This window comes from Carassius auratus, chromosome 45 (genome assembly GCF_003368295.1).
Source record: "Carassius auratus strain Wakin chromosome 45, ASM336829v1, whole genome shotgun sequence".
Classification (NCBI taxonomy): Eukaryota; Metazoa; Chordata; class Actinopteri; order Cypriniformes; family Cyprinidae; genus Carassius; species Carassius auratus.
In genome coordinates this window covers 19,656,012-19,678,982 of record NC_039287.1, presented here as the reverse complement: position 1 = coordinate 19,678,982, position 22,971 = coordinate 19,656,012, and the positions used below count along the sequence as shown (strand labels likewise).

Here is a 22,971-nt window from a genome sequence, read left to right as displayed (position 1 = left end):
TTATTCTAGTGGTTCTTAAAATATCTCAACCTTCAAGGGAAATTGATTTGTCATGTTTTCTTTGATTTATTTTACATTTTACAGTGCTTAAGATACTAAATTGAGTTGATATTTAGTTAATCTCTGAGAACTGTGTCCTCTCCAAATTATTAGTTGTTAACCTAATGTGACAAAACATTTTAAATATTTCTAGCCAAATGTTAATAACTGCCATATGTCAGCATATCTCCACAAACAAAATGCATTGTGTTTAGTTCTCCAACTAGCGGGTATTCTTGAGTATGGATGTTTCTTTTTCATGGTGGAAGAAAATTGGTTGTTTAAAAGGTATTGTTACCCCATACGTAGGCTGTTTCTGAAGCTTGAAAAAGCTTCAGTCTAATACAGAATTTAGAGGTAGGAAGATCCCAAGGCATGTCTGAATCCAGCATCCTGTCTATTAAGGGTTGATTCATATGTTACACTTGCGTGTATGCAGATGTACTGTGGACACAAGAGAACATCTCACAGTAACTCTGCTTCAACTATCAGTTTTCTCTTATAGATCAACTACTGTCATGGCAGAGAAAAAGTTTAAAGTGAATCTTGCTGAATAAGTCTTCGGCAAAGCTAGCTAAAGTTATGTATTGTAGGAAAGATTTAAATTAAATTATATTTTGGGGTACAACAACTTGTCAATGGGCCAGTACCCTCAAAAGACCCTTGTCTACCACTAAAAGATGCATTTTAGTATCTTAAAGTAGTAATATGTATACTTACTGTAAGCTGTCTCTATGAACTGTTTAGGTGTAAATTGTTTAGTTGTCCCGCTGAGGATACGCTCTTGATAATTTGACATGACATTATGGTGCCTTGGAAGCCAGTCTGAAGAAATGCTACAGAAACGCTGTTTGTTGAGTCATTGACTGACTGGGCAGTGAGTAAGCAAAAAGGCTGTCTTTGGTTTCAGACACAACCTCATTTAAATCGATCAGGTTCCATTTGCCCTCCACGACAACTGGTCTCTATCCTCACACACCTCAGTTTTCATGTGCCGTTTATTCTGTTCTCCATGGAGGGCACTTTTAAAGATATATTTGTTTCAATTTGTTTTATTAAATCTAACATAAAGCTATAGTGTCTGTTTGGATTTGGATCAAGGGAACACTCCAAAGTACCATTTTCCATTGTTGGTCTGTAAAGTGTTCATCAGAACTAAATATTTCCCATTTGGAAAAAAAAATTATATATATATTACACTCTTTACAAGCTTTACTCCTTTTTCTTATTCTTAAAAAAAATCCCTCTTTAGAGGTACAGTCTTGTACAGTGATGTAGAGGGAAAACAGCAGTGGAGAGAGAACACATCCCTCCACAAACAGGATCCTCACATATATCTCTGGTCGATCTAGATTTTGTAGGATATAATACAGTTCCATGTTTACTGCATCATCCACAGACCTTCATTTGTGTGTGTCCTCCATGATGGAACTGAACAAATCTTCACCACTAATTATAAATGGACACAATTAAACGGCCTTTAAAATTCATCCAAATGAATCCTGAGATCTGGAGAAATAGGATCACAAAACTGTGTACAAAGGGTTCTTCAGGTTCTAAAAGAATCTGTTACTGTGTGTAAAGAACCTTTAAAGAACCATACAAAAAAAAAATAGATATAGATATAGATATAGAATAGATGACACAAATGCACGAAACCATGTTAAACTGTTTTAAGAGAGAACAAAAACGTATATAAAAGAAATCAGAGAAACTGTTAATTTGGAAGTCTGAGACCTCTTAATTAATTAAAACTTGATTCTTTTTTATTCTTTTTTATTTTATTTTATACAGTGAGTAGTAGTAGGGTGATTAGAAAGGATGAGTTTTGAGACTTCTGCCTCAGAGAGTGAAGAGAAGGATGTAAATGAGTGTACGTTTGCTGGTGTTATGAGCTTGAATGATTGTGGTGAGGAAAACTGTGCACTAATGTGTTTAATTTTAGTAATGAAAAACGTTGCGAAGTCGTCAGGTTAGGTTATGTCAAAAGATGACATGTGGAGGGGTAAGTGATGTGTCAGGGATCATGTTGAGGTTAAGAGTGAGGAGGAAGTGATGCGACGTGTGCAGTGGAGTAACCAGAACATGATCAGTAGAGCAGTGTCGTGTATAAATAAGGTTCAATTCAATTCAAGTTTATTTGTATAGCGCTTTTTACAAAACAAATCGTTACAAAGCAACTTTACAGAAAATTATGTTTCTACAATATTTAGTAGTAGCTAGTAGTTTGTGCACATTTGACAGGATTTTAGAAAAAAATAAAAATAAAAATAATAAAAGACGTAGTCAGCTAGACGATGAACAATCAATATTATTAATTAAGTTATTATATGATTCAGTCACACATTTAGCAATAATTGTTAGTTCTGTTTGTTGATTCAGGGTTAGCATCATCTGAGGTCCTCTGAGGGTCAGCTTCATCTCTTCTCAGGTGTTCTGGATCCAGATTGGAGCTTGTGTAAATCCTAGTTACCACGGGATGTAAATCCCGTGGCGAAACATAGAAACAAAATACAAACATGATTAGCATAGCTGCTGATCCAACAAAGTAAAATTAGTTTAACCCAAGCTAATGAATAAAAATGCACCTTTGATCAGATGCAACTACACTCACAATTTAAAAGATACATTATTCGAATGCTTGGCGAAAGAGATGTGTTTTTAATCTAGATTTAAACAGAAAGAGTGTGTCTGAACCCGAACATTATCAGGAAGGCTATTCCAGAGTTTGGGAGCCAAATGTGAGAAAGCTCTACCTCCTTTAGTGGACTTTGCTATCCTAGGAACGACCAAAAGTCCAGCGTTTTGTGACCTTAGGGTGCATGATGGGTTGTAACGTGGTAGAAGGCTAGTTAGGTACGCTGGAGCTAAACCATTTAGGGCCTTATAGGTAAGTAATGATAATTTGTAACTGATACGGAACTTAATAGGTAGCCAGTGCAGAGACTGTAAAATTGGGGTAATATGATAATATTTTCTTGACCTCGTTAGGACTCTAGCTGCTGCATTTTGGACTACCGTATTTTTCGGACTATAAGTCGCACCTGAGTATAAGTCGCATCAGTCCAAAAATACGTCATGATGAGGAAAAAAACATATAAAAGTCGCACTGGACTATAAGTTGCATTCATTTAGAACCAAGAGCGCCCTCTCGCGGCTGTAGACGGTAATGTTTTCTCTTGGTTAATTTCTCTCGGTTCATGTCAAATTAATTTTGATAAATAAGTCGCACCTGACTATAAGTTGCAGGACCAGCCAAACTATGAAAATAGTGCGACTTATAGTCCGGAAAATACGGTACTTTTGGCTTGTTTATTGACGAAGCAGGACAACCACCTAGAAGTGCATTACAATAGTCCAGTCTAGAGGTCATGAATGCATGAACTAGCTTTTCTGCATCAGAAACAGATAACATGTTTCGTAGCTTGGCAATGTTTCTAAGATGGAAGAATGCAGTTTTTGTAACATTGGAAATATGATTTTCAAAAGACAAATTGCTGTCTAATATAACACCCAGATTTCTGACTGTAGAGGAAGTAACAGTACATCCGTCTAGTTGCAGATTGTAATCTACAAGATTCTGTGTAGTGTTTTTTGGTCCAATAATTAGTATCTCTGTCTTATCCGAATTTAATTGGAGAAAATTGTGTGTCATCCAATCTTTTACATTTTTAACACACTCTGTTAGCTTAGATAATTGGGAAGTTTCATCTGGTCTCGTTGAGATATATAGCTGAGTATCATCAGCATAACAGTGGAAGCTAATTCCGTATTTTCTAATAATATTACCAAGGGGCAACATATATATTGAAAATAGAAGGGGACCTAGGACGGCTCCTTGTGGCACTCCATATTTTACTGATGATAAATGAGATGACTCCCCATTTAAGTAAACAAAATGGTAGCGATCGGACAGGTAGGATCTAAACCATCTTAGAGCCTGCCCTTGAATACCTGTATAGTTTTGTAATCGATCTATGAGTATGTCATGATGTATGGTGTCGATCGCAGCACTAAGATCAAGTAAGACGAGAAAGGTCCAGTTGGTTGCCTGATTTGTGAGTAGCAGTAGTTGACACTCGGTTAAGATCAAAAGAGGCAAGCAGAGAGTGGAAATCAGCAAACAGAGGTTTATCTAGATGGATGTTGAAATCTCCAAGCATAACTAGGGGAGTACTATCCTCAGAAAAGGTTGAGAGCAACACATCTAATTCATCCAAAAAGTTACCCAGTGGTCCAAGCGTTTAGCATTTAATACTAAGTGGAAAAGCGTTTGGTCTCGTACTCTATCGCATACGTTGTCAGTGTTGTGCACTTGCTTAGTCCTTTGTTGTGAAAAACAGTAAAGTGCGTTCAATCGCCAGCCAAGAGAGTGTAAAGAAATACCCTTTGTAAGAAGCAGTTAAATCAGCAGGAGTTAAAAGCAGATCTATACCGCGGCAGCCCTCCAGTTAAGCCCTCCTCGTGTGAAGACTGAAGAGTGTAAAGACAATCGACTCTACCATGCGACTCCCCCGGGCAGGGACACAGACAGGGGATATAAGTATTGTTTTGATTAATCTCTTTTTCCTTCTTCTTGTTTAATTTCTGTTTCAGTTTTTTGTTTATAACCAATTCTCACTATGTATTTCCAGATCCCTACTATCATTACCACTCGTAAACCATGCATCACTCAATGTAGACAGCGCAATCTTACCAACCTGCACACTTTGCCTATGTCTGCTAATACACTACTTTCTTTTTCTATTGGTCTCTGGAATTGCCAGTCTGCTGTAAACAAAGACGATTTCATTACTTCTATTATTAGTCATTCAAAGCTTCATCTCATGGTCCTAACAGAGACCTGGATCAAACCAGAGGACACTGCTACACCTGCAGCACTGTCCAATCATTTCTCATTTTCCCACTCCCCCCGTTTGACTGGAAGAGGTGGAGGTACTGGTCTGCTCATCTCTAATGATTGGAAATTTAATCCTTTACCATCTTTGGGTATCAACAGCTCCTTTGAATCTCATTCAGTTACTGTTACCTACCCTTTTAAAATACATTTTGTAGTTAGCATTTCAATTTAGTTTGTTAAAGTATTGAAATAACTCAAATGAAATAAAATAAAACTTAATAAAGACAACCTGGTCCCTCTATACAGACATAATAAAAGACCTATATAGACATAATAAATTCAGACATAATTTAACTAAAATTCAAATAAATAACAAAACAAATAATACAAATTAAACGACAGTAGTTTATCAGTAATCCTAAAAATAACACACATGCTAATAAACATTGACATAGTAAGAAATGGTTATAAAAACTGTTATATAAAATGGTTATAAAAAAATCATCTACATTTTTCATCAAGCAATTTGCATATAAAGAATTGCATATAAAGGCCAGAGTGATATGTGGGCTCTAGTTCATTCAGAATTAATCAACCTGCTTCTTTTTGCTGATATTTTTATTTGGTGTCTTATGTTGTTTTATCAAATAGGGATACAAAATATTATACTTTAAGAAACGAAACAAACAAACAAAACTTGACCGGGGAGGAGAATCAGCCCCTCGGGGGCAGTAATGAGCGCTCAATGCATTTAGTAAAGTTAAAAGAAGAAGACGAATGTCCTCTGCTGCGGAGATCTCAAACATGGGCTCGAAAGTTACACGCATGATCAGAAACTTTAATGTAGAAAATCGCGCTCTCCGGGAAATAAGCAAGGCAAAACCTAAAGCTGCACCACGACATCCGTCATCGAGCAATTTTCCACAAGAAGACATTCCTGGTGAGTAACGTCAAGCGGTTTAGAGCTTGCTGGGTTACTGTACTCCATATAACGTTAACTGTTTGTATTGGTGAAGGAGCATGCCCGATGTCTTTTAGAATATAACCTGTGTGAATGTGATTTATCACAATGGTGACGGAAATTATAACCGCTATAAGGGAGTCAAAAATATTTTGTTGTGTAACTTAACATTTTATGTTAAGTTGTGCCAGTGACAGTTTGTTATGCCCAGTGGCGTACCGCGTTTCGGTGGGGCTCCGCCCACCAGCAGTGACGTAATCTGTGAAAATGTGTTGTGCACCTGCTGCAGCATACTACAGTCCATCTTCCCCAAATACATTACTGAATTAATGGTGAATTGTCATTGTATTGATGCATTTGACGTAATTATTGAAGTTATATAGGCTATATCGCTTTTTAGTCAGACTGAAATCTCTGCAGAAATAAACCTTTACGAAAATAAACCTTGGTTTTACTACAGTATAAAAGTGTAGTAACCATGTTCCTTTTTGACATATTATTTACCTTTTGTATAACCACAGTTTTACTACATTGTTAAACCATGGTTAATCTGCGGTTACCATGGTTTAAATATCATAGTAACCATGTTTTGTAAGGGAATATGAACGTGGAGGCATAATTGCCGCTGCTCCGATTTGATTATCTTAGCAAAAGCAGGAGGATCATTCAACACCAATAATACACAAACATCTGTTATACGTACGTCTACATCATTTATTTAACATGTAGGCTAACGGACAGCACACGCGTCAGTTTAACATAAGCCTTGCTAATTGTAGAAAATAAATTCTAGAAGCAAAATTCATGTCTTTCAGTAAAAATAAACCTAGTTTGCATCATCTAGGTGTAACTGTACATAATTTGGTCTCTTAACATGTTAATGCATTAATGTGCATTAAGTGTAATGCTATTCTAAAAGTTTTCTTCATGTGGTAACATCTAAGTTAATTAATTTGATTTACAAAAAGATATATATATATATATATATATATATATATATATATATATATATATATATATATATATGTATATAAGTTTTATATATTATATAAATATTATATATTAGGTTACACCAGCAGAACTAAATCCGAGGGTAAGAATGGGTAATAATAGCACTTTAATTGCACGTTAACTTGTAATTTTTATTTTATTTTTTACACTAGGAGGTAAATGCTCAACGTAAAACTTAATATTCTGGGCTCTTCTGCAGAGTTTGAACTAAAAATATAAATTTCTATTACGGTGCCATTGTCTTAGAAGTATAATGTTTATGACAAGTGAAATGTGCACATTATTACCAGGGCCAGTTACAATTTCAGTGCACTCATTATCTTGGTATCTGTTGCTTATAGATCCAGAAGTGTCCATAGGTCTGGCTGTGTCAAGGCCAGACCTGATAAAACAGCCTGTCCACATACTTTTGCCAATGATTTATATTCTTCTTTTTTTTTTTTTTTTTTTTTTTTGCATGATCTGACATATGTATTTCTATGGCAGCCACCAGCATTTCAGAAGAGATTTGCCAGAGGAATGATCCACTGCTGTCAATGCTCAAGGACGTTTATGTGGAGTCTAAAGATCCTGTTTCTCAGGTTTGTAGTTTAGGATCTTTTGATCTTCAGAACAATTAAAGCAAGCAGTTATTACTGTGATATCAACAGGACACATTCATTCAGATATATTAAGTTTCCTTTTAATAAATTGTCATATTTTACCAACAATTGCAAAGCAGTATTTCTTTAGTTGGGTTATCAGCATAGTTTCTTTAATGATTATGCTATAGTTACTTTAATGAAAAGGATTTTGGTGAATATTTTGAATGAAAGATCAAAAAGATAAACTTAATTGCTCATGCTTACGAAGGGGGCCACTAGTGCGGACAACTGCTGTATATTTGTTTACGTACATCCAGCAACAAATATTTAATGAAAATATTATCAATTTATTTTGCTGCTTTGTCTGGTGTTCATCTTAGAAGTAACAGCAACCGACTTGTTTTTGCAAAATGCAAATGTACACTTTTCAATTCATAACATTAACAAAAAATAGACAACAGTAATTGATGTTATACACACACATCTCAAGTGCATTAAACAACACAAGCACTGAGTCAGGACCTGATGCAGCCACCACCCACATACATATGAGCCTCTTTGAAGCGGTTCATGGAAAGTGCTCTCAAGCTTCAGATAACTTTTGTGCACTTTTCCCGCTTCAGTTTCCTCTGTGGCCATTTTTTAAATGCTTTGTACTGAGAAATTCACTGGCCAAGTCACAACACAATGTTTAAAGGGGCCATATGATGTTTTTTTATTATCATTATTTGGTGTAACAGAATATGTTGACATGCTTTAATGTTCAAAAAACACATTATTTTTCAAATAATGTACATTATTGTAGGTCCTCTATGCCCCGCCTCTCTCAAGCGCATCGTTTTCTACAAAGTCCCTCCTTCTGACAAGCACAGTCTGCTTTGATTGGCCAGATGACCCAGGGCATTGTGATTGGCTGAACAGTGCAAGCACTCGTCGGAAATGTAACGCCCCTTTCCATAATCGTGAGCTTTATCTTTCAATATAAATGTAAAGACAGTTAATAATGTCCTTAGTTTTTACCTTCAGTTCAAGCTTGAAAGAGGAACAGAGTCACGTAACAGACACAGTGATGAGTTTGTGTTTGCAGTACACAAGCCAGGGACGGTTAAGACAGCTGACTCCACTGTGATGTGGAGTCAGAAAGTAAGTAACAGCTGCTTTATTTACTGTGTTTACAGGGTAAGAGCTGCATATTAGCACCATCTGCTGTCAGAGAGTGAATGTGCTTTCATTCAGCGCATCTCACTGTTCCTCCATGTGCTTCTCATGCGTGCTTGTTTACATCAGAGCGCATGCGCTCTTTCAAGCAGCATACAGTGATGTTGTGCATTTTAAGCAGCTGATGGGAATACTATTCTTAAAATGCATTCCAAATTCTGAATAATTTGTAATGTATATTTATTCACGGTATTTAGAAGTGCCCACGATAACAATATTGTGCATATTAATTACCGCAATATATCGTTTTACCGAATACCCACACAAGTCTACTTGAGACTTATTCATTTCACTTTGTGAAAGGGGTTTTACATTTGTCAGAAATATAACTTTTTTTATATATTAAAAACAAACAAGAAAGCCATGCCCAGATAAGAAAAAGTAATGCAAAAGTAATATAACGCATTACTTTCCATTAAAAAGTAGTCTTGCATAGCCAAACCTTGAGACTGAAAGTCTGGAGTTCATGGTAGCCTTCTTACATTTAAATTACATTTACATTTATTCATTTAGCAGACGCTTTTATCCAAAGCGACTTACAGATGAAGACAGTGGAAGCAATCAAAAACAACAAAAAGAGCAATGATATATAAGTGCTATAACAAGTCTCAGTTAGGTTAACACATACACGTAGCATGGGATTTTAACTAATATAATAAATAAAAAGAAAACAGATAGAATAAAAAAAAATAAAAGAATAGAGCAAGCTAGTTAGAGGTCTTTACACATACACACACACATACATATACAATTGCATAATAAATGAAAAGAAAATAGAATACAAAAAGATTAGAAAGGTAGTTCGATTTTTTAAAGAATAGAATTAGAATAGTGAGTGTTAAAGTTAGAGTGTCAAATAAAGATGGAAGAGATGGGTTTTAAGCCGATTCTTGAAATCTTGACCCACATGTCAAACAACCAATCACAGTTCTTTTTGTTCATCGTCATGTTTCGAGGTGTGGAAATGTCACCACAATAACAGACCAGTGTGTACAACTTTCAGACGTATTTTAAAGATTCTATGCTGCAAAATTTAAATATTTCACATATTTAAAAAAATCCAGCATTTAGTTGATCCTGATAAGCAGTCGTCATAATTCAAAATTCGATGTCTTTCTACTTTTGTGAGGGGGTTTGACGCGACGATATCTTTGTTTCCCGGCGTTTAAAGAACGCGACACACACATCTCACCAAAATCTTGTTGAATTCAACCAATCCGATGACGACTTCGACACTCCTGAAGTGTTTCCACTTTTGTGCCCCATATGCACCAGACGTTTAGCCAACAGTGCGTGGGCATGACGTCTGAGACTGAGACTACATAAAAAGTAAATAACACTTGACAATTAATGCAATCTCGTAATGCATTACTTTCCCCAACACTGTCTATGAATCATTTTGCATGTTTGGGTTTGCTGACATCTTTAAACCGCAGAGTTTAGAGAAGGTGTTTTGCAGTGCCCTCTGCTGACTCTGTGTCTGTGTGCTGCAGGCTGAAGCAGTTCCGGTGGTTAAGAAGATCAAGCAGGAGATGCCACGCAGGGAGCTAAAGTACAGTCTGCCGGGAGACTCCTATGGTTTCCTCGACGTCACTGATGTTCCCAAAGGCAAACTGTCGCTTGTGGAAGCTTTAACTGCCCTGAACAATCACAAACGCATGCCTAAAATATGGACTCCAGAGAAGCTGGCACAGGAGTACTCTTTGGACCTAAAAGATGCCAAAGCGCTGACCGATTTCTTTTTTCCTTTTGATGTCAAAATCATTCCACCCCAAACAGAGAAGACTAAGCAGATTCAGGATTCTTCGCACATATGAACACCCGAGCCGTCTCTGAAACACGCACAGCTTCGGAATGCAATGTTTTGACATGTTGATTGTAGTGTGTTTGTATTATTTGTTTTTGAAGGGCCTGTCATAACTTATTTATTAATTTGTTATTTTATTGAGACGTTAACCAAGATAAGGTAATATAAACATTAATGGACTAGAGAGGAAATCTTATGTCAAATCAGATCCATTTCTAGTGTAAAACATCAGTACATATTATAGTTCTCAGGACTCAGAAACGCTGCATTATATTTGTTTGAACACTGTTGCTTCTGGCAATGCATCTGTATTCACTGACAATAAATCAGTTGCCCATGCATTTTGATCCAGTGTACCGAATATTACATTGTTTTACAAGTTGAATTAAGTTGCTCTGTGGCATTTTACACTTGAGTATTTTATATTAGTACTTTTTTTTCAATTACAGTTGTTATCATTAATGTTAATAAATAATTGTGATTTATTTGAATACTTGCGGTTTATTATGTATTATATTTATTATTATTATTATTATGTATTATATTATGAACATTACGTAAAACTCTTTTTATTATTATTTCTACTTGCAGATGTATCATGGATATAGTTTAATAGGGAAGACATGGGCCAATTAATTAATTATTATTATTGAACGTCAGCTCTGTTCCGGATAGCTTAACGCGTCTCAATGTAACGTTACCAAGCCCGTGTGAACGATATTGTACAGCAGTGATTGTAGTCTGATATTACACCACGCTTGAACCAGCAGATGTCCTCAGTGTACATCGTTCGAACGAATCATTTGGGTTAGACCCAGATGTCTAATAGACTGGCTCTGGTTAGACTAATCCCGCAACCAAACCCAGCTGCACCGACATCGCTGATTGGCCGCTGAAAACGTCAGCTGGCGACTCCTGCATTTTCATTGGTTAACGCTGTGTAAATCAAATCCGGCGCTGAGATGTATTTGTTATCTTTTCAGTGTCGCTGTACTCGGTGAATGCGACGCGATGCATAAAGAGATTGAGAAGCGGGTACTAAATGCATTAAGCGTTCCTCTCCGTTTAATATGAGCGTTTGCTTCACAGCGACGGTTAAGTCCGTTTTCTCAGTGTTTTTTTTTTCTTTCTTTCTCGATTATTATGAGATTGAACATCTCCACCGGAGTTTTCAGACTGAATTACATCCCCAAAACGGGCAGACTCTGATGTTTTTTAAATATTTTTTGTGTGTTTTTCAAGCGAAAACGTGTTTGTCTGGGTTTACTCCTTCACTTGAAAAAATAGGTCTAACGTTAGCGGATGGACGCATATTGAGGTGAAAATGTGGACTGTCGGAGCTTCAACATCTGGCGAGAGAAGGATGTGTCTGAATCTGAGCGAATAATGATGTGACCGATGCCGCATCATTTTATTCAAATAAACCGGAGAGGATAATCAAGGTAAAACATCAATTTATCCAAATGATTGTGCATTGGAAGCAGATAATTATTGTGATGTTTACTATTCTTTCATCCATTTTAAATCAGCTGGTGAATCTTCTAGATTCGTTCTGTTTTAAGGGATAATCATAAATTTAAAGAAATTGCAAGGACCGATTTTCATTCTAATATAAGTGCAACAAATCTAAGATCTTGCAAGAATAATTTATCATTCCCCCTGATCTATTGTCAATTGAGTTGATCCAGTCTTGATCCAGAAGTATCTGCGATTCAATGAACTTTATCATTTGTTATCTTCTTCTATTATGGTCCTTTTCGATCTTTTTATAGAAATGAAGGAATGTTTTAGTTTGAAGCATCAGAACGTATTGGACTAATGTTGAGGCCTCTTGAAGTGATTGTGGTTAAGAATTAATGGATGCATTCTCCAAGCATAGATGAAGAGACACTTAATCATTTTATTCCTGTTGCTAGGATCCACAAATATTCATTATACATCACTGTCATTCACTCACGAGGACATCTCTGCTGTCATTGTGGTTTCTGCTTGAGTCTGTAAGGTGCTTTCCTCTTGACTTTGACTTAGTGCTTTTACACAAGCCTTTTGATTTCAGTGCAAAAATTTTATCACACTTGAGTCATGTGATCTCATATTCTATTTCTCGGGTTCTTTAGTATTATTCACGAAAACATGTTCTTTCTTGTTACTTTTGAATGTAGAATGTAGATCAATGTGGAAAGCCTTGAATTAGCCTAATATAGAATTTGTGGTGAATATCCAATTTCACTTTGTATGTGTGGTCTGGATAAACCCAATGTTGTGGGGACATTTGGTAAAACGTGTTTTTTTTTTCTCAGTTTTTTCTTTACTTTGGGGAAGAAATTTTTTGGTCCCCATAAAAAAAAGAAAAGAATAATAAACGGCTTACCTTGATAGCACGCGTACATCACAGAGACATTAATTTAATGTCTGCATTTACCTCTCCAAGACATATTTTTTTAAGTGTTTGCTCCCTGCAGTACGTCTATAGGACGTACATCTTTAAGATGTTTCTGATTTAGAATATATGTAAAACTAACATCTTAAAGATGTCTCTCAGATATGTGTATTGTGTACACAGCAGATGCTTTCCAGATGAAGCAATCTTTTTAACGGACATCTTGCAGCTGTACGTGTGCTAGCTGGGTATAAATCATAATTTATTTTTTAAATGTTAGAAAAATGTTTTCTATGAGCTTTAAGTTTAGGGGTAAGGACAGGGTTATGGGATAGAATATACCGTTTGTACAAGATAAAAATCATTTTGCCTATGGAAAGGCGCCATAAAATATAAAAAGCCAACGTGTGTGTTTGTGTGTGAAGATAATTATGTGTGAGAGTATGCATGAGTGCTCGCATGTGTGTGGGTGAGTATCTCTGAAAGCATGAAATTGTCTAAACAAATTTGCCTTATTCTCTCATTGTTTTGCCTAGACGCATTTGGTTAAGTGGCACCTTGGAAAACATTTAGGCCTCGCATTTGTAGAGGAACCTTTAGACAGGTAAAGTAGGGCTGCGTCCGACTAAAGATTTTTCTAGTAATCTTATATCACGGTATGAATAATTGTATATCACGGTATGAATAATTGTATATCTCGATGACAATATATATCACAATATAGTTATTTTTTTCTTTTATCAAGTTAATGATATTAAAATCTTTGATACCATAGACTTTTCATAATCCTTATTACCAATGTCAATATCGAACTAATACAACCCTAAAAAAAAAAAAAAAACTCAAGCTACCTGAAGATAAAAAAAAGTCAGTGATGAAATAAGGATAGGAAACTAATTGCAAGCAATAGGACAAAAAAATAAGAAGCGCTACATACATATATTTTGTAAATTAATTTGTCTTCTCTTTGTTATATCTATCTATCCAGAGCCGATCTTCCCTATCCACCTTATTTTGCAACGCAGAAGTAAATAAGTTGATGTACTTCTTTATAATGTGTTAAACTTCAGTTTCGCTTTCGGTAGGTAAGGAGCGATGTGGTGAGAACACACACAGAACAATATATTAAACACGTGATGGTAAATATTTATCACCCCCGCAGTGTATAACAATGTGGTCTACCATAACTTATGACTTAGTTTAGATAAAAGTGACAAATTGATATTTATTTACCTTGCATTGTTAAACTGTATCATTTTCAGTGTGGGGGGGGGGGGGTCTAAATTAACTGCACCTTAACATTTTCATTGTGTGTTTGTGTAAAAACTGTATATTTAATAGTCACACTGAATAATTCCAAACAACTACACAATGTATCTAGTTACTAAACCATTCTATATTTCATATAAAATGCCATGGAACGTAGACTGTCATCTGCTTCTCCACTGTATCAATCCACTCAGTGACACAAAGCATTCAGCAAGATCTGCTTGAAGTAAATTCAACTTCAGCTTCATGGTCATCAGAATTTGATGCATTATGTGTATATTAAAACTGGAAGTATACAATTGCTGGAGATATTTAACATGTTCTTTAAAAACACTAAGAGTGAAGCCAGTGTACAATAAAGAGCTAGTGTCATTCCAGAGAATGGTATCTTCTCTGTGGAACTGTGTTGCCTTTGTTAACATTATCTCCTGAGGCATAAGTGTTGTCTGTCAATGCCTGGACTTCAGGCATCACTGTACTGAAGGGACAGCTGTAACGACTCCATTTGTGTGGTCTCACGGTCACCTTGATCATCATCTGCAAAATACAACACTGAAGTCAATCAGACGATCAGAAGAAACTGATCAATTGTCCACCCCCTATTTACAAAAAGTATTACAAAAGTATTTTGTTCATGGCACAATGGTGTTCCAGTCGCAGTACAGTGTTATTTTTATTTTTATTGTCTTTATTCACCCAAAAAGTAAATTTTTTATCATTCACTTAACCTCGAAGTTTTCTAAACCTGTATAAATTTGTTTGTTCTACTGAACACAAAGAAGGATATTTGGATTAATGTTAATATTAAAAAACGATTCTTAGATCCCATTTACTTCCATTGTTTCTTAATCTTCCTACTACAGTATGGAAGTGAATGGGACCTAAGATTTGACTGGTAACAAGCTTTCTCTGAAATATCTTCTAGAGGCTGTCACTTTTTGTTTGAAAATCGATTGCACAATCGATCGGACCAACCAAAAAAAGTTTTGAAAACGAAAATAGGGAATTTAAGTAGGACTAAATGGCAGAATTGTAATTTTAGCTATCCCTCTATGTGCCTTTTTGTAACTATTTTCTACTGTTTTCAACAACTTCTGCTTAGCATTAAATATTATTAATACAAAAATAGTTTAAACAATGTCTTTGGTTAGAGCACCTTACTTAACAAGAAGCAGTAATATGGCAGTGGTGCTTTTGAGACTTTTTACACGACGGAATTTGCAAGTGCAAAGACAGAAAACGTCTCCAGAGATTAAACAGAGTTGCTCGTGCACAAACAAATAGGTAGCCTAATTCTGATTCATGCAATGACTATCCATTATGATATTCAGACATTTTTATATTTTTGTAGCTTACACAATAATAATCTTTCACATTGCAGTCCTTTAATTTGTAATATTTGGCATGTTTGTGTGCTGCTGTGCATCCCTGTGTGTGTAATAAGCAGTGTGTATGCGTGCTGTGGACCTGCCTATACTAACGCGCTCTTTAAATAACAAAAGAACTACTGCTCCATTGACTTTAGACCAGGTTTTTGTTGGTCAATGGCACAGCTTTTGCAGTTGCCTCAAAATAGCAACATGGCAGCAATGCAGCAGGCCCATGGGCGCTCAAATGGGGGCAGATGCATTTGCTATTTAAACAACATGGTGCACAATGTCAAAACTGTTTCGGCCTGAAGCTAGCAAAAAAAACTTGGGCTTTCCGCAAGTGCGATCCGAGACAAATGTGTTTCATTCATTCGTTCATAACCACTTATGACCCACTCCACCACACTAAGATAGATATACTGTTGTTAACGTGTATTATAAAATATAAAAATATATCATTATTATTTTCTTTTTTTTTCTTATTAAAATTACAAAAGTTATTTAGTCAAGAGCAGTAAGAAATTTTCTCCCACTGTTATTTGATTAATATGAATGGGAGACAGGATGAACTTTAGGCAGCTTCCCCTTTAAGACCAAAGTCCCGATGCAATATACTACATATGTGTTTCTTTTTTTTTTTACAGTTTACTTTCTCTTCAGACCTTAATCACTATGTTTATGATGATACTACTTACAAAGACGGGGATTCTGATGCATACAGTATAAGTACTTTTATGTAATCGTTCAAGGCCAATAAAGTGGCAAAAAAAAAATAGATCGTGTTTTAAAACTGCAGTGCTGAAAAAATAAACTTGTCAATGCTATGGTAAATGGACTTCATTTATATAGCGCTTTCAACAAACCACATGGCCATCCAAAGCGCTTTACAATTTGCCTCACATTCACCCATTCACTCACCGACGGCGGTGTCTGCCATGCAAGGCGCCATCCAGCTCGTGGGGAGCAGCTGGGGTTAGGTGTCTTGCTCAAGGACACCTTGACACTTGGTCAGGTGGAGCCAGGGATCGAACCACCAACCTTCCGGTTTGTAGACAACCTACATGAACCACTGAGCACTGTCAATGCTATAGATGTAGCTCTTCGTTTTGTCCTGGCTGGTCATTCTCCACCTGGTTCTGTCGCGACTGTAAACAATACCACGAAATAAATGATCGGATATTAAGAGCGTGATATTAAACAATAGACTTTTTTTTTTTTTGTCCATCTGATATAGATCGTTATATCGCACAGCCCTAAGTAATTGACTAAACATATGATTAGTAAAGTAACTTATATTAATTTCATTAATTAAATATATACTTGAGGGTGGGGAGCTGAACAAAATGATCCTTTACATATAGCCAATGTATAAAGCTTGCTATAAAGCACAGGCAAATGTAATGACTATGTTTTGGGATGAATAGCAAGGAGATATTTTAATTATTTATTAATAAACTAGTGTTTTCTCAGTCAGTGTGTCGGCTGCAAAGGTAAGTTGAGGATTTTGACTCGCCATCTCTGCAGTACAGTGACGTGCCTTCAGAGAGAAATGCAACACGGATTACATAATCAGAGTAATCTTGTTTTAGACCGGTTCATTGCAAAGTAGACAAGTTGAACTTTCAGTACATATATTTCTCATGTATGTAGGCAATGGCAAGTGCCTATGAGTTTTGCCACAATTGATTTTTGTGACGTGCTCCAGTTCACGGAGGCCGAGATGGCAGAAAGTGTGCCCTGTTCTTTATTTTACAAAAATATTATTGATTGCAAGTGTAATACACATAAAAGTATAACCCTTTACAGGCTCAGATGATGTATTACTCTTATCTAAATGGGCAAAAATGTGACCCTGGACCACAAAACTAGTCTTAAGGATATTTGTAGCAATAGGGTCAAAATTATAGATTTTTCTTTTATGCCAAAAAAATCATTAGGATATTATGTAAAGATCATATTCAATGAAGATATTTAGTCAATTTCCTACCGTAAATATATGACAAATAAATTTTTGAATTGTAATATGCATTGCTAAAGACTTCACTTGGACAACTTTAAAGGCCCTCTTCTCGATATTAAGGTTTTTTTGCACCCTCAGATTTCACATTTCAAATAGTTGTCTCTCGGCCAAATATTGTCCGATCCTAACAAACCTTACATCAATGGAAACTTATTTATTCAGATTTCAGATGATGTTTGAATCTCTATTTCGAAAAATAAAACTGGTTTTGCGGCCCAGGGACACAAACGATGTTGTATTTTGTTTCCGCTGTTATTTAGGAAAACTTGCAGTGATCGTGCCGGCACCTCAATGTCATGCAGTAGAGCGCTAACAGCTTCCACACTCCACACAAGCACTTGAATATGTGCATGATAGCCCAAGTTTTTCTAAGTTAACATTAGAGCGAGAGCGAGCAAGCAGCCGTTAACGATCTGTCCGTTGCGACTATGACTAACTGACAAAAAAACATTTTAGCAGACTAAGCCTCTTCTAGTCAACTGCTGTTTAGTCGACTATTAGTTGCAAGATAATATGATGTCTTTGTCCTGTAGTTGAAGACGTACATTTTAATCCAGGCCTATTAATCTCAATCAACAACTGGGTCCTATCTTTCCTAATTGTCATAAGAAAAAAAGAGAGAAACATGTATACAGCTAAATATTACATGAATAATCAAGAAGTTCAATACCAGAGAGTAAATCACCACAGTAGCAAATAATGTAACTAAGAGACTCATTCTCTTTCTTTGTTATAAGAGACTAGTATAACCTAATGTGAAGAACCTTATTTGCAGACTGTATGTGAAGGTATGGACATTTTAATCTAATTTACTTGATTTTATTTTTTTCATTTACTTGACTTAATTTACTCTTCTAGCTCCAGCATCCTATCTAGTTCAAGCTTGTCCGCTTCAGATATAGAGGGAATACCCAGCCCATCCAAAAATTAATTTTGAGTGGAGGTGCTTATAGGAAATTCAGTTTGGTATAGAGATTTATAAAATGATACAAATGTAGCATTAATCTCAGCCGGATCTTTTGTGACCTCTACCCTCCCATTCCTAATTTGATTAAAAGCTCAATTTCATAATTATTAATGGAAGAATAATTTCAATTATTTAAATTATACAATTGTTTTCGTGGGTAAGCTGTAAACATTCTGGTATGTTTACTGCTGTACACTTCAGTTATAAAATTAAAGGTAGGGTAGAGGTCAGTTAAGGCAGACCCTTGGAAAAGCAAGCTAGCCTATAAAACATCCCACCCTCCCTGCAAAACACTTTCCAAAGCTACACCAAGACAGCGATGGTGGAGAGTTGATTGCCATGATGTCAAGTTTCCTTATGTCTCATTCACCAATGAGGAAACATTGCAGTACAAAAGTGCATAATATTACAACTCCTTCCATTCTCGCCCGGACTGCAATATTGTAATGAAACACAAAGATGAGCTAGCCCTTGGACTGAGGGATATGATTGGAGGAACATTTTATGGTCCTATATCTTCTACAGATGTTAGGTAAATATGCAAACTGAACGTACAGTTAATGTGTGGTTAGACAAATGAAATGTACACCATGTGCGCAGTATGTATTCCTGATACAAACCAAAGTATACTTTAATGTAAATACATGTAAACCACTTAACTTCATGATTGCTTTCAGTATGTGAGGAGACTTTGGTTGTTGTCTTATACAACTGAATTTCCTTTAGACAGCCTTAGCGTAGTTGGTCAACCAATCAATGCAAGTGCTTCAATGTGTAACTCCTTATGCTCATACTTATATGTTTGGCTGTTCCCTGTACCCAATTCCTAACTTTCTAATTCCTACATTAATTTAGCAAAAGCGTTCACTCATTTTGCCTTCAATTACTGCACTATTATTAATGTGTAGGGGTGATTCAGGACACAGCTTTTGACTTATAAACTTTGTGGTGATGGAGATTTTCCCAGCATAAGTGATCAGAATAAGCAACATAATTAGAGCAAAATCTGATCCCTTTTTGCTCTAAAATATGTCACTCATGAATCATCACGTTTGCCTGCTATAGCTCTTGATAAAAGTTACTAAAAATAGCTAAAAGTGCGGGCTTATCAGCATCAACACCAGCCAACTCTGTTTAGTAATGTCATGATTACATGCAAACTTGCCTGCCTATAAAAAATGTTAAGTGTAAAAAAAAAAACGCTAAAAGCCAAGTACAGACTAAAAGACTGTTGCCCAGAGAACCCTAAGAAACTCAGTCTCATTCAACTTTGTCAATATTCACTGTCAAGTGGGGTTCACACTGCCAGCAATTCGCTGAAACAAAGCTGGACATCATTTACAAGCTGGCAATTTCCAGCAAAAACAAATCTGTTTTTAAAGCTATCTGGGAATGGCTTTCTGAAATGTGTCTCTACGCTTTAAGCTTTTAAATCTGCAGCCAGCTGACGCATCTCTTTACTATTACTCTGAATCTTATTAGATTGGCTGACATTGTGAGTTCTCATATGACTGATTTCCTAATTCCTTTTTCCTGCTTTCCACAGGGTCTGCCTCCATGCTGAGATGTGTGCTAGTGACCTGTCCCATAGGCTGAGCTTGCTCTTTGCCATGTAACTGCACACAAAAAAATGCTTTATTCCTCCATTAGTCCACCTGTGGTTTCAGGGGAACCTAGCACCACCCTGCACCCCACGCCCAAGGTGCTAACCCAGCCAGCGGGTACAAGAGCCATGGAGAATTCCTCCGCTAAAGTCAACAGCTCGCTAGAGTTCCGGACTCTATCGGAATACATAACGCCTTCAGCTGTATGGCAGGACCCTGATCAGGGCCTGAACCTGCCCCTCCAGGTGTTCTTTTGCTTGGTCATCATCTGCGTGCTGCTGCTCGCCTTCCTCGGAAACATGGTGGTCTGCCTCATGGTTTACCAGAGAGCCGCTATGCGTTCTGCTATTAACATCTTGCTGGCCAGTCTCGCCTTTGCTGATATGATGCTAGCAGTCCTCAACATGCCCTTTGCACTAGTCACCATATTGACCACACGCTGGATCTTCGGAGAGGTGTTTTGCCGCGTGTCGGCCATGTTCTTCTGGATGTTCCTGATGGAGGGAGTGGCTATTTTGATGATCATCAGTGTGGACCGCTTCCTAATCATTGTGCAAAAGCAGGACAAACTTAGTCCACGCAGGGCCAAAGTGTTAATTGGGGTTTCATGGTCTCTATCTTTCTGCTTTTCTTTCCCACTTTCCATTGGCCATCCTGCTCTGTACATTACCCCCAGAGCACCACAGTGTGTTTTCAGCTACACGGTGGAGCGTGGTTATCATGCTTACGTGATGCTCATTATGCTAATGTTCTTCTTTGTACCATTCCTAGTGATGCTCTACACTTTCATGGGCATCTTGAGTACTCTCCGCCACAACGCGCTGCGCATCCACTCCCACCCCGACTCGGTGTGCCTCAGCCAAGCCAGCAAGCTGGGTCTGATGAGTCTGCAGAGGCCCTTTCAGATGAACATTGACATGAGCTTCAAAACACGTGCCTTCACCACGATCCTCATTCTGTTCTCAGTCTTCACCACATGCTGGGCTCCGTTTGCCACCTACAGCCTTCTGTCCACCTTCAGTCGTGCATTCTACTACCGGCAGAACTTTTTTGAGATCAGCACGTGGCTGCTGTGGATCTGCTACCTCAAATCAGCCCTGAATCCTCTCATCTATTACTGGAGAATCAAGAAGTTCCGTGATGCCTGCCTTGACCTGATGCCCAAGTACTTCAAGTTCCTGCCGCAGCTGCCTGGCCACACTAAGAGACGTGTCCGCCCCAGTGCTGTTTATGTGTGCGGGGAGCATCGCTCTGTGGTGTAGTGGAGGACATTTCTGAAGCCTCTTGTATTTCTTTGTATTTCTTATGGAAAAATCTTATCAAGCTGTGATGTGTTTGGTCTTTCTTCAAACGGCAGGATGTTTTAGCTGTAAAAGATGAAACAGATGAGTTTACAGAGCCTGTACATTAAATTGCACAATGTTTTTTATTTAAATTTTTTTAGATCTTAATAATAGTTTGTTCAGTACATATCAGTCAGGTGCTGCTATATTTGGTGAAAATGTGTAATCTTCTGTTTTATGCCATGAATGTAATATGGTTTTGTGTGCTGTGTTTGTTTTTTCCTGGCTTTGTGAACTGTTTCACATTTCAACATTTTTTTATTTAATTTTATTGTTGATTGTTCAGCTATTCTGGTTTTAATTCATTTCTGTGTGGAAATAAGGGAAAGGCATTTAACAGGTATAAGCATGTTCCAAACTGATAAGTAGTTGACTTTGTGGAAATACTTGATTTTTAATGTGAATTTTAAAATTGTGGTCTCCATGCCTGGAACTGAATAAAATCATGGAAATGGATCAAATCAATTCATGGAATTCCTGTTTTATACTAAATTATTATTATTATTATTATTATTATTATTATTATTATTATTATTATTATTATTATTTTTTTTTTTTTTTTTTTTAAATGTTTAATGTCTCAGAAGTTAGCTGGTCAAAAGGTGGGGGAAACCTGTCAATATTTGTGTAGAGTACAAGGTTGTTATACCATATGAACAGCAACTGACCAACTGCTTGTTGCTGACATTCCATTAAAAGTAAACGAAAGTAACAATGACCAACCAATTAGCTGAAGGATATAATTATTATTGTAATTTTTTTATATTTTTATTTTTGCCAAATGGCAAGCATTTCGGAATAAAATTTTAGCCTGGAAAATCAGTCAAGGCCACAGTGAGGTGTTCAAGATCTGTCTGAACCTTTGTATTGTGCCACCTTAATTTTGATGATGATTTGTTCATGAGGCTGCCCAGGCTGGAGGTAAACCCTAAAGCTTTTTGAATCCGAAAGGTAATTTTCCTTTTCCGGTGTCTCTTGTGGGGTTCATTATTTCTCCAGCTACTGCTAATGAGGATGCTGTGGGCTTTAGAAGCTCATCAGAACCAAAGTGTGGAACTCTATTACTTAGCAGCAGTATGTATTGGCAACCAGCTTGTATTATTCAGATTTGGTAGACTCTCTGCTGGGAGTGTTTGTTTTTTGGAGATGTCGCTATAGCATTGACATAAAACATGCTTTCTCAGATGGCTTTTGTAAATTTGTAATGTCATTAAAAATAATTAGATGTTTAAAATCGCACCCAATCTAGAATGGTTATTTTTGGTTTAACCAAATGGTCATGAACAGATATGAGGTTTTCTTTTTAAAGAGGTTTTTAGGGTTTTCATGATTTTAAACATTTTAAAGAGTTTAAGCCAAAATACAGTGTTCTGCGAATATAAATGCTCCACCAACATGTTCCATAAAATAAAATTATAATGAGAGAGTTGTTTTTATTTAATGTTTAAATGCACAAAGTTGTGTGTGAGTACATGGGTAATTCAAGCTTAAAAATTATATGCATTTTAAAAATGAATGAATATGAATATGCTTCATCAGATTCTATGCACCTGTTGTT

General features: G+C 36.6%; 2 protein-coding genes across 2 annotated transcripts; both read left to right on the top strand.

Annotated features, from left to right (window-relative positions):
- The first annotated feature begins 5,602 nt into the window (after window positions 1-5,602).
- On the top strand, window positions 5,603-10,801 carry LOC113063511 (NADH dehydrogenase [ubiquinone] 1 alpha subcomplex assembly factor 4-like). Its single transcript, XM_026233964.1, has 3 exons — window positions 5,603-5,819; window positions 7,338-7,432; window positions 10,147-10,801. Exons 1-3 carry the CDS (start codon window positions 5,657-5,659, stop codon window positions 10,468-10,470), a joined length of 582 nt encoding a protein of 193 aa, XP_026089749.1. The 5' UTR covers window positions 5,603-5,656; the 3' UTR covers window positions 10,471-10,801.
- Window positions 10,802-11,115: 314 nt separating this feature from the next.
- Window positions 11,116-21,869, top strand: LOC113063510 (probable G-protein coupled receptor 63). Its single transcript, XM_026233963.1, has 2 exons — window positions 11,116-11,902; window positions 20,013-21,869. Exon 2 carries the CDS (start codon window positions 20,097-20,099, stop codon window positions 21,330-21,332), a length of 1,236 nt encoding a protein of 411 aa, XP_026089748.1. The 5' UTR covers window positions 11,116-11,902; window positions 20,013-20,096; the 3' UTR covers window positions 21,333-21,869.
- Window positions 21,870-22,971: the final 1,102 nt, after the last annotated feature.

Coding starts and splice junctions, on each gene's coding strand:
- LOC113063510 (XM_026233963.1), top strand. CDS start 20,097: ATGCTTTATTCCTCCATTAGTCCACCTGTGGTTTCAGGGGAACCTAGC.
- LOC113063511 (XM_026233964.1), top strand. CDS start 5,657: ATGTCCTCTGCTGCGGAGATCTCAAACATGGGCTCGAAAGTTACACGC. Junction 5,820..7,337: donor TCCACAAGAAGACATTCCTG/GTGAGTAACGTC, acceptor TTTCTATGGCAG/CCACCAGCATTTCAGAAGAG. Junction 7,433..10,146: donor CTAAAGATCCTGTTTCTCAG/GTTTGTAGTTTA, acceptor TGTGTGCTGCAG/GCTGAAGCAGTTCCGGTGGT.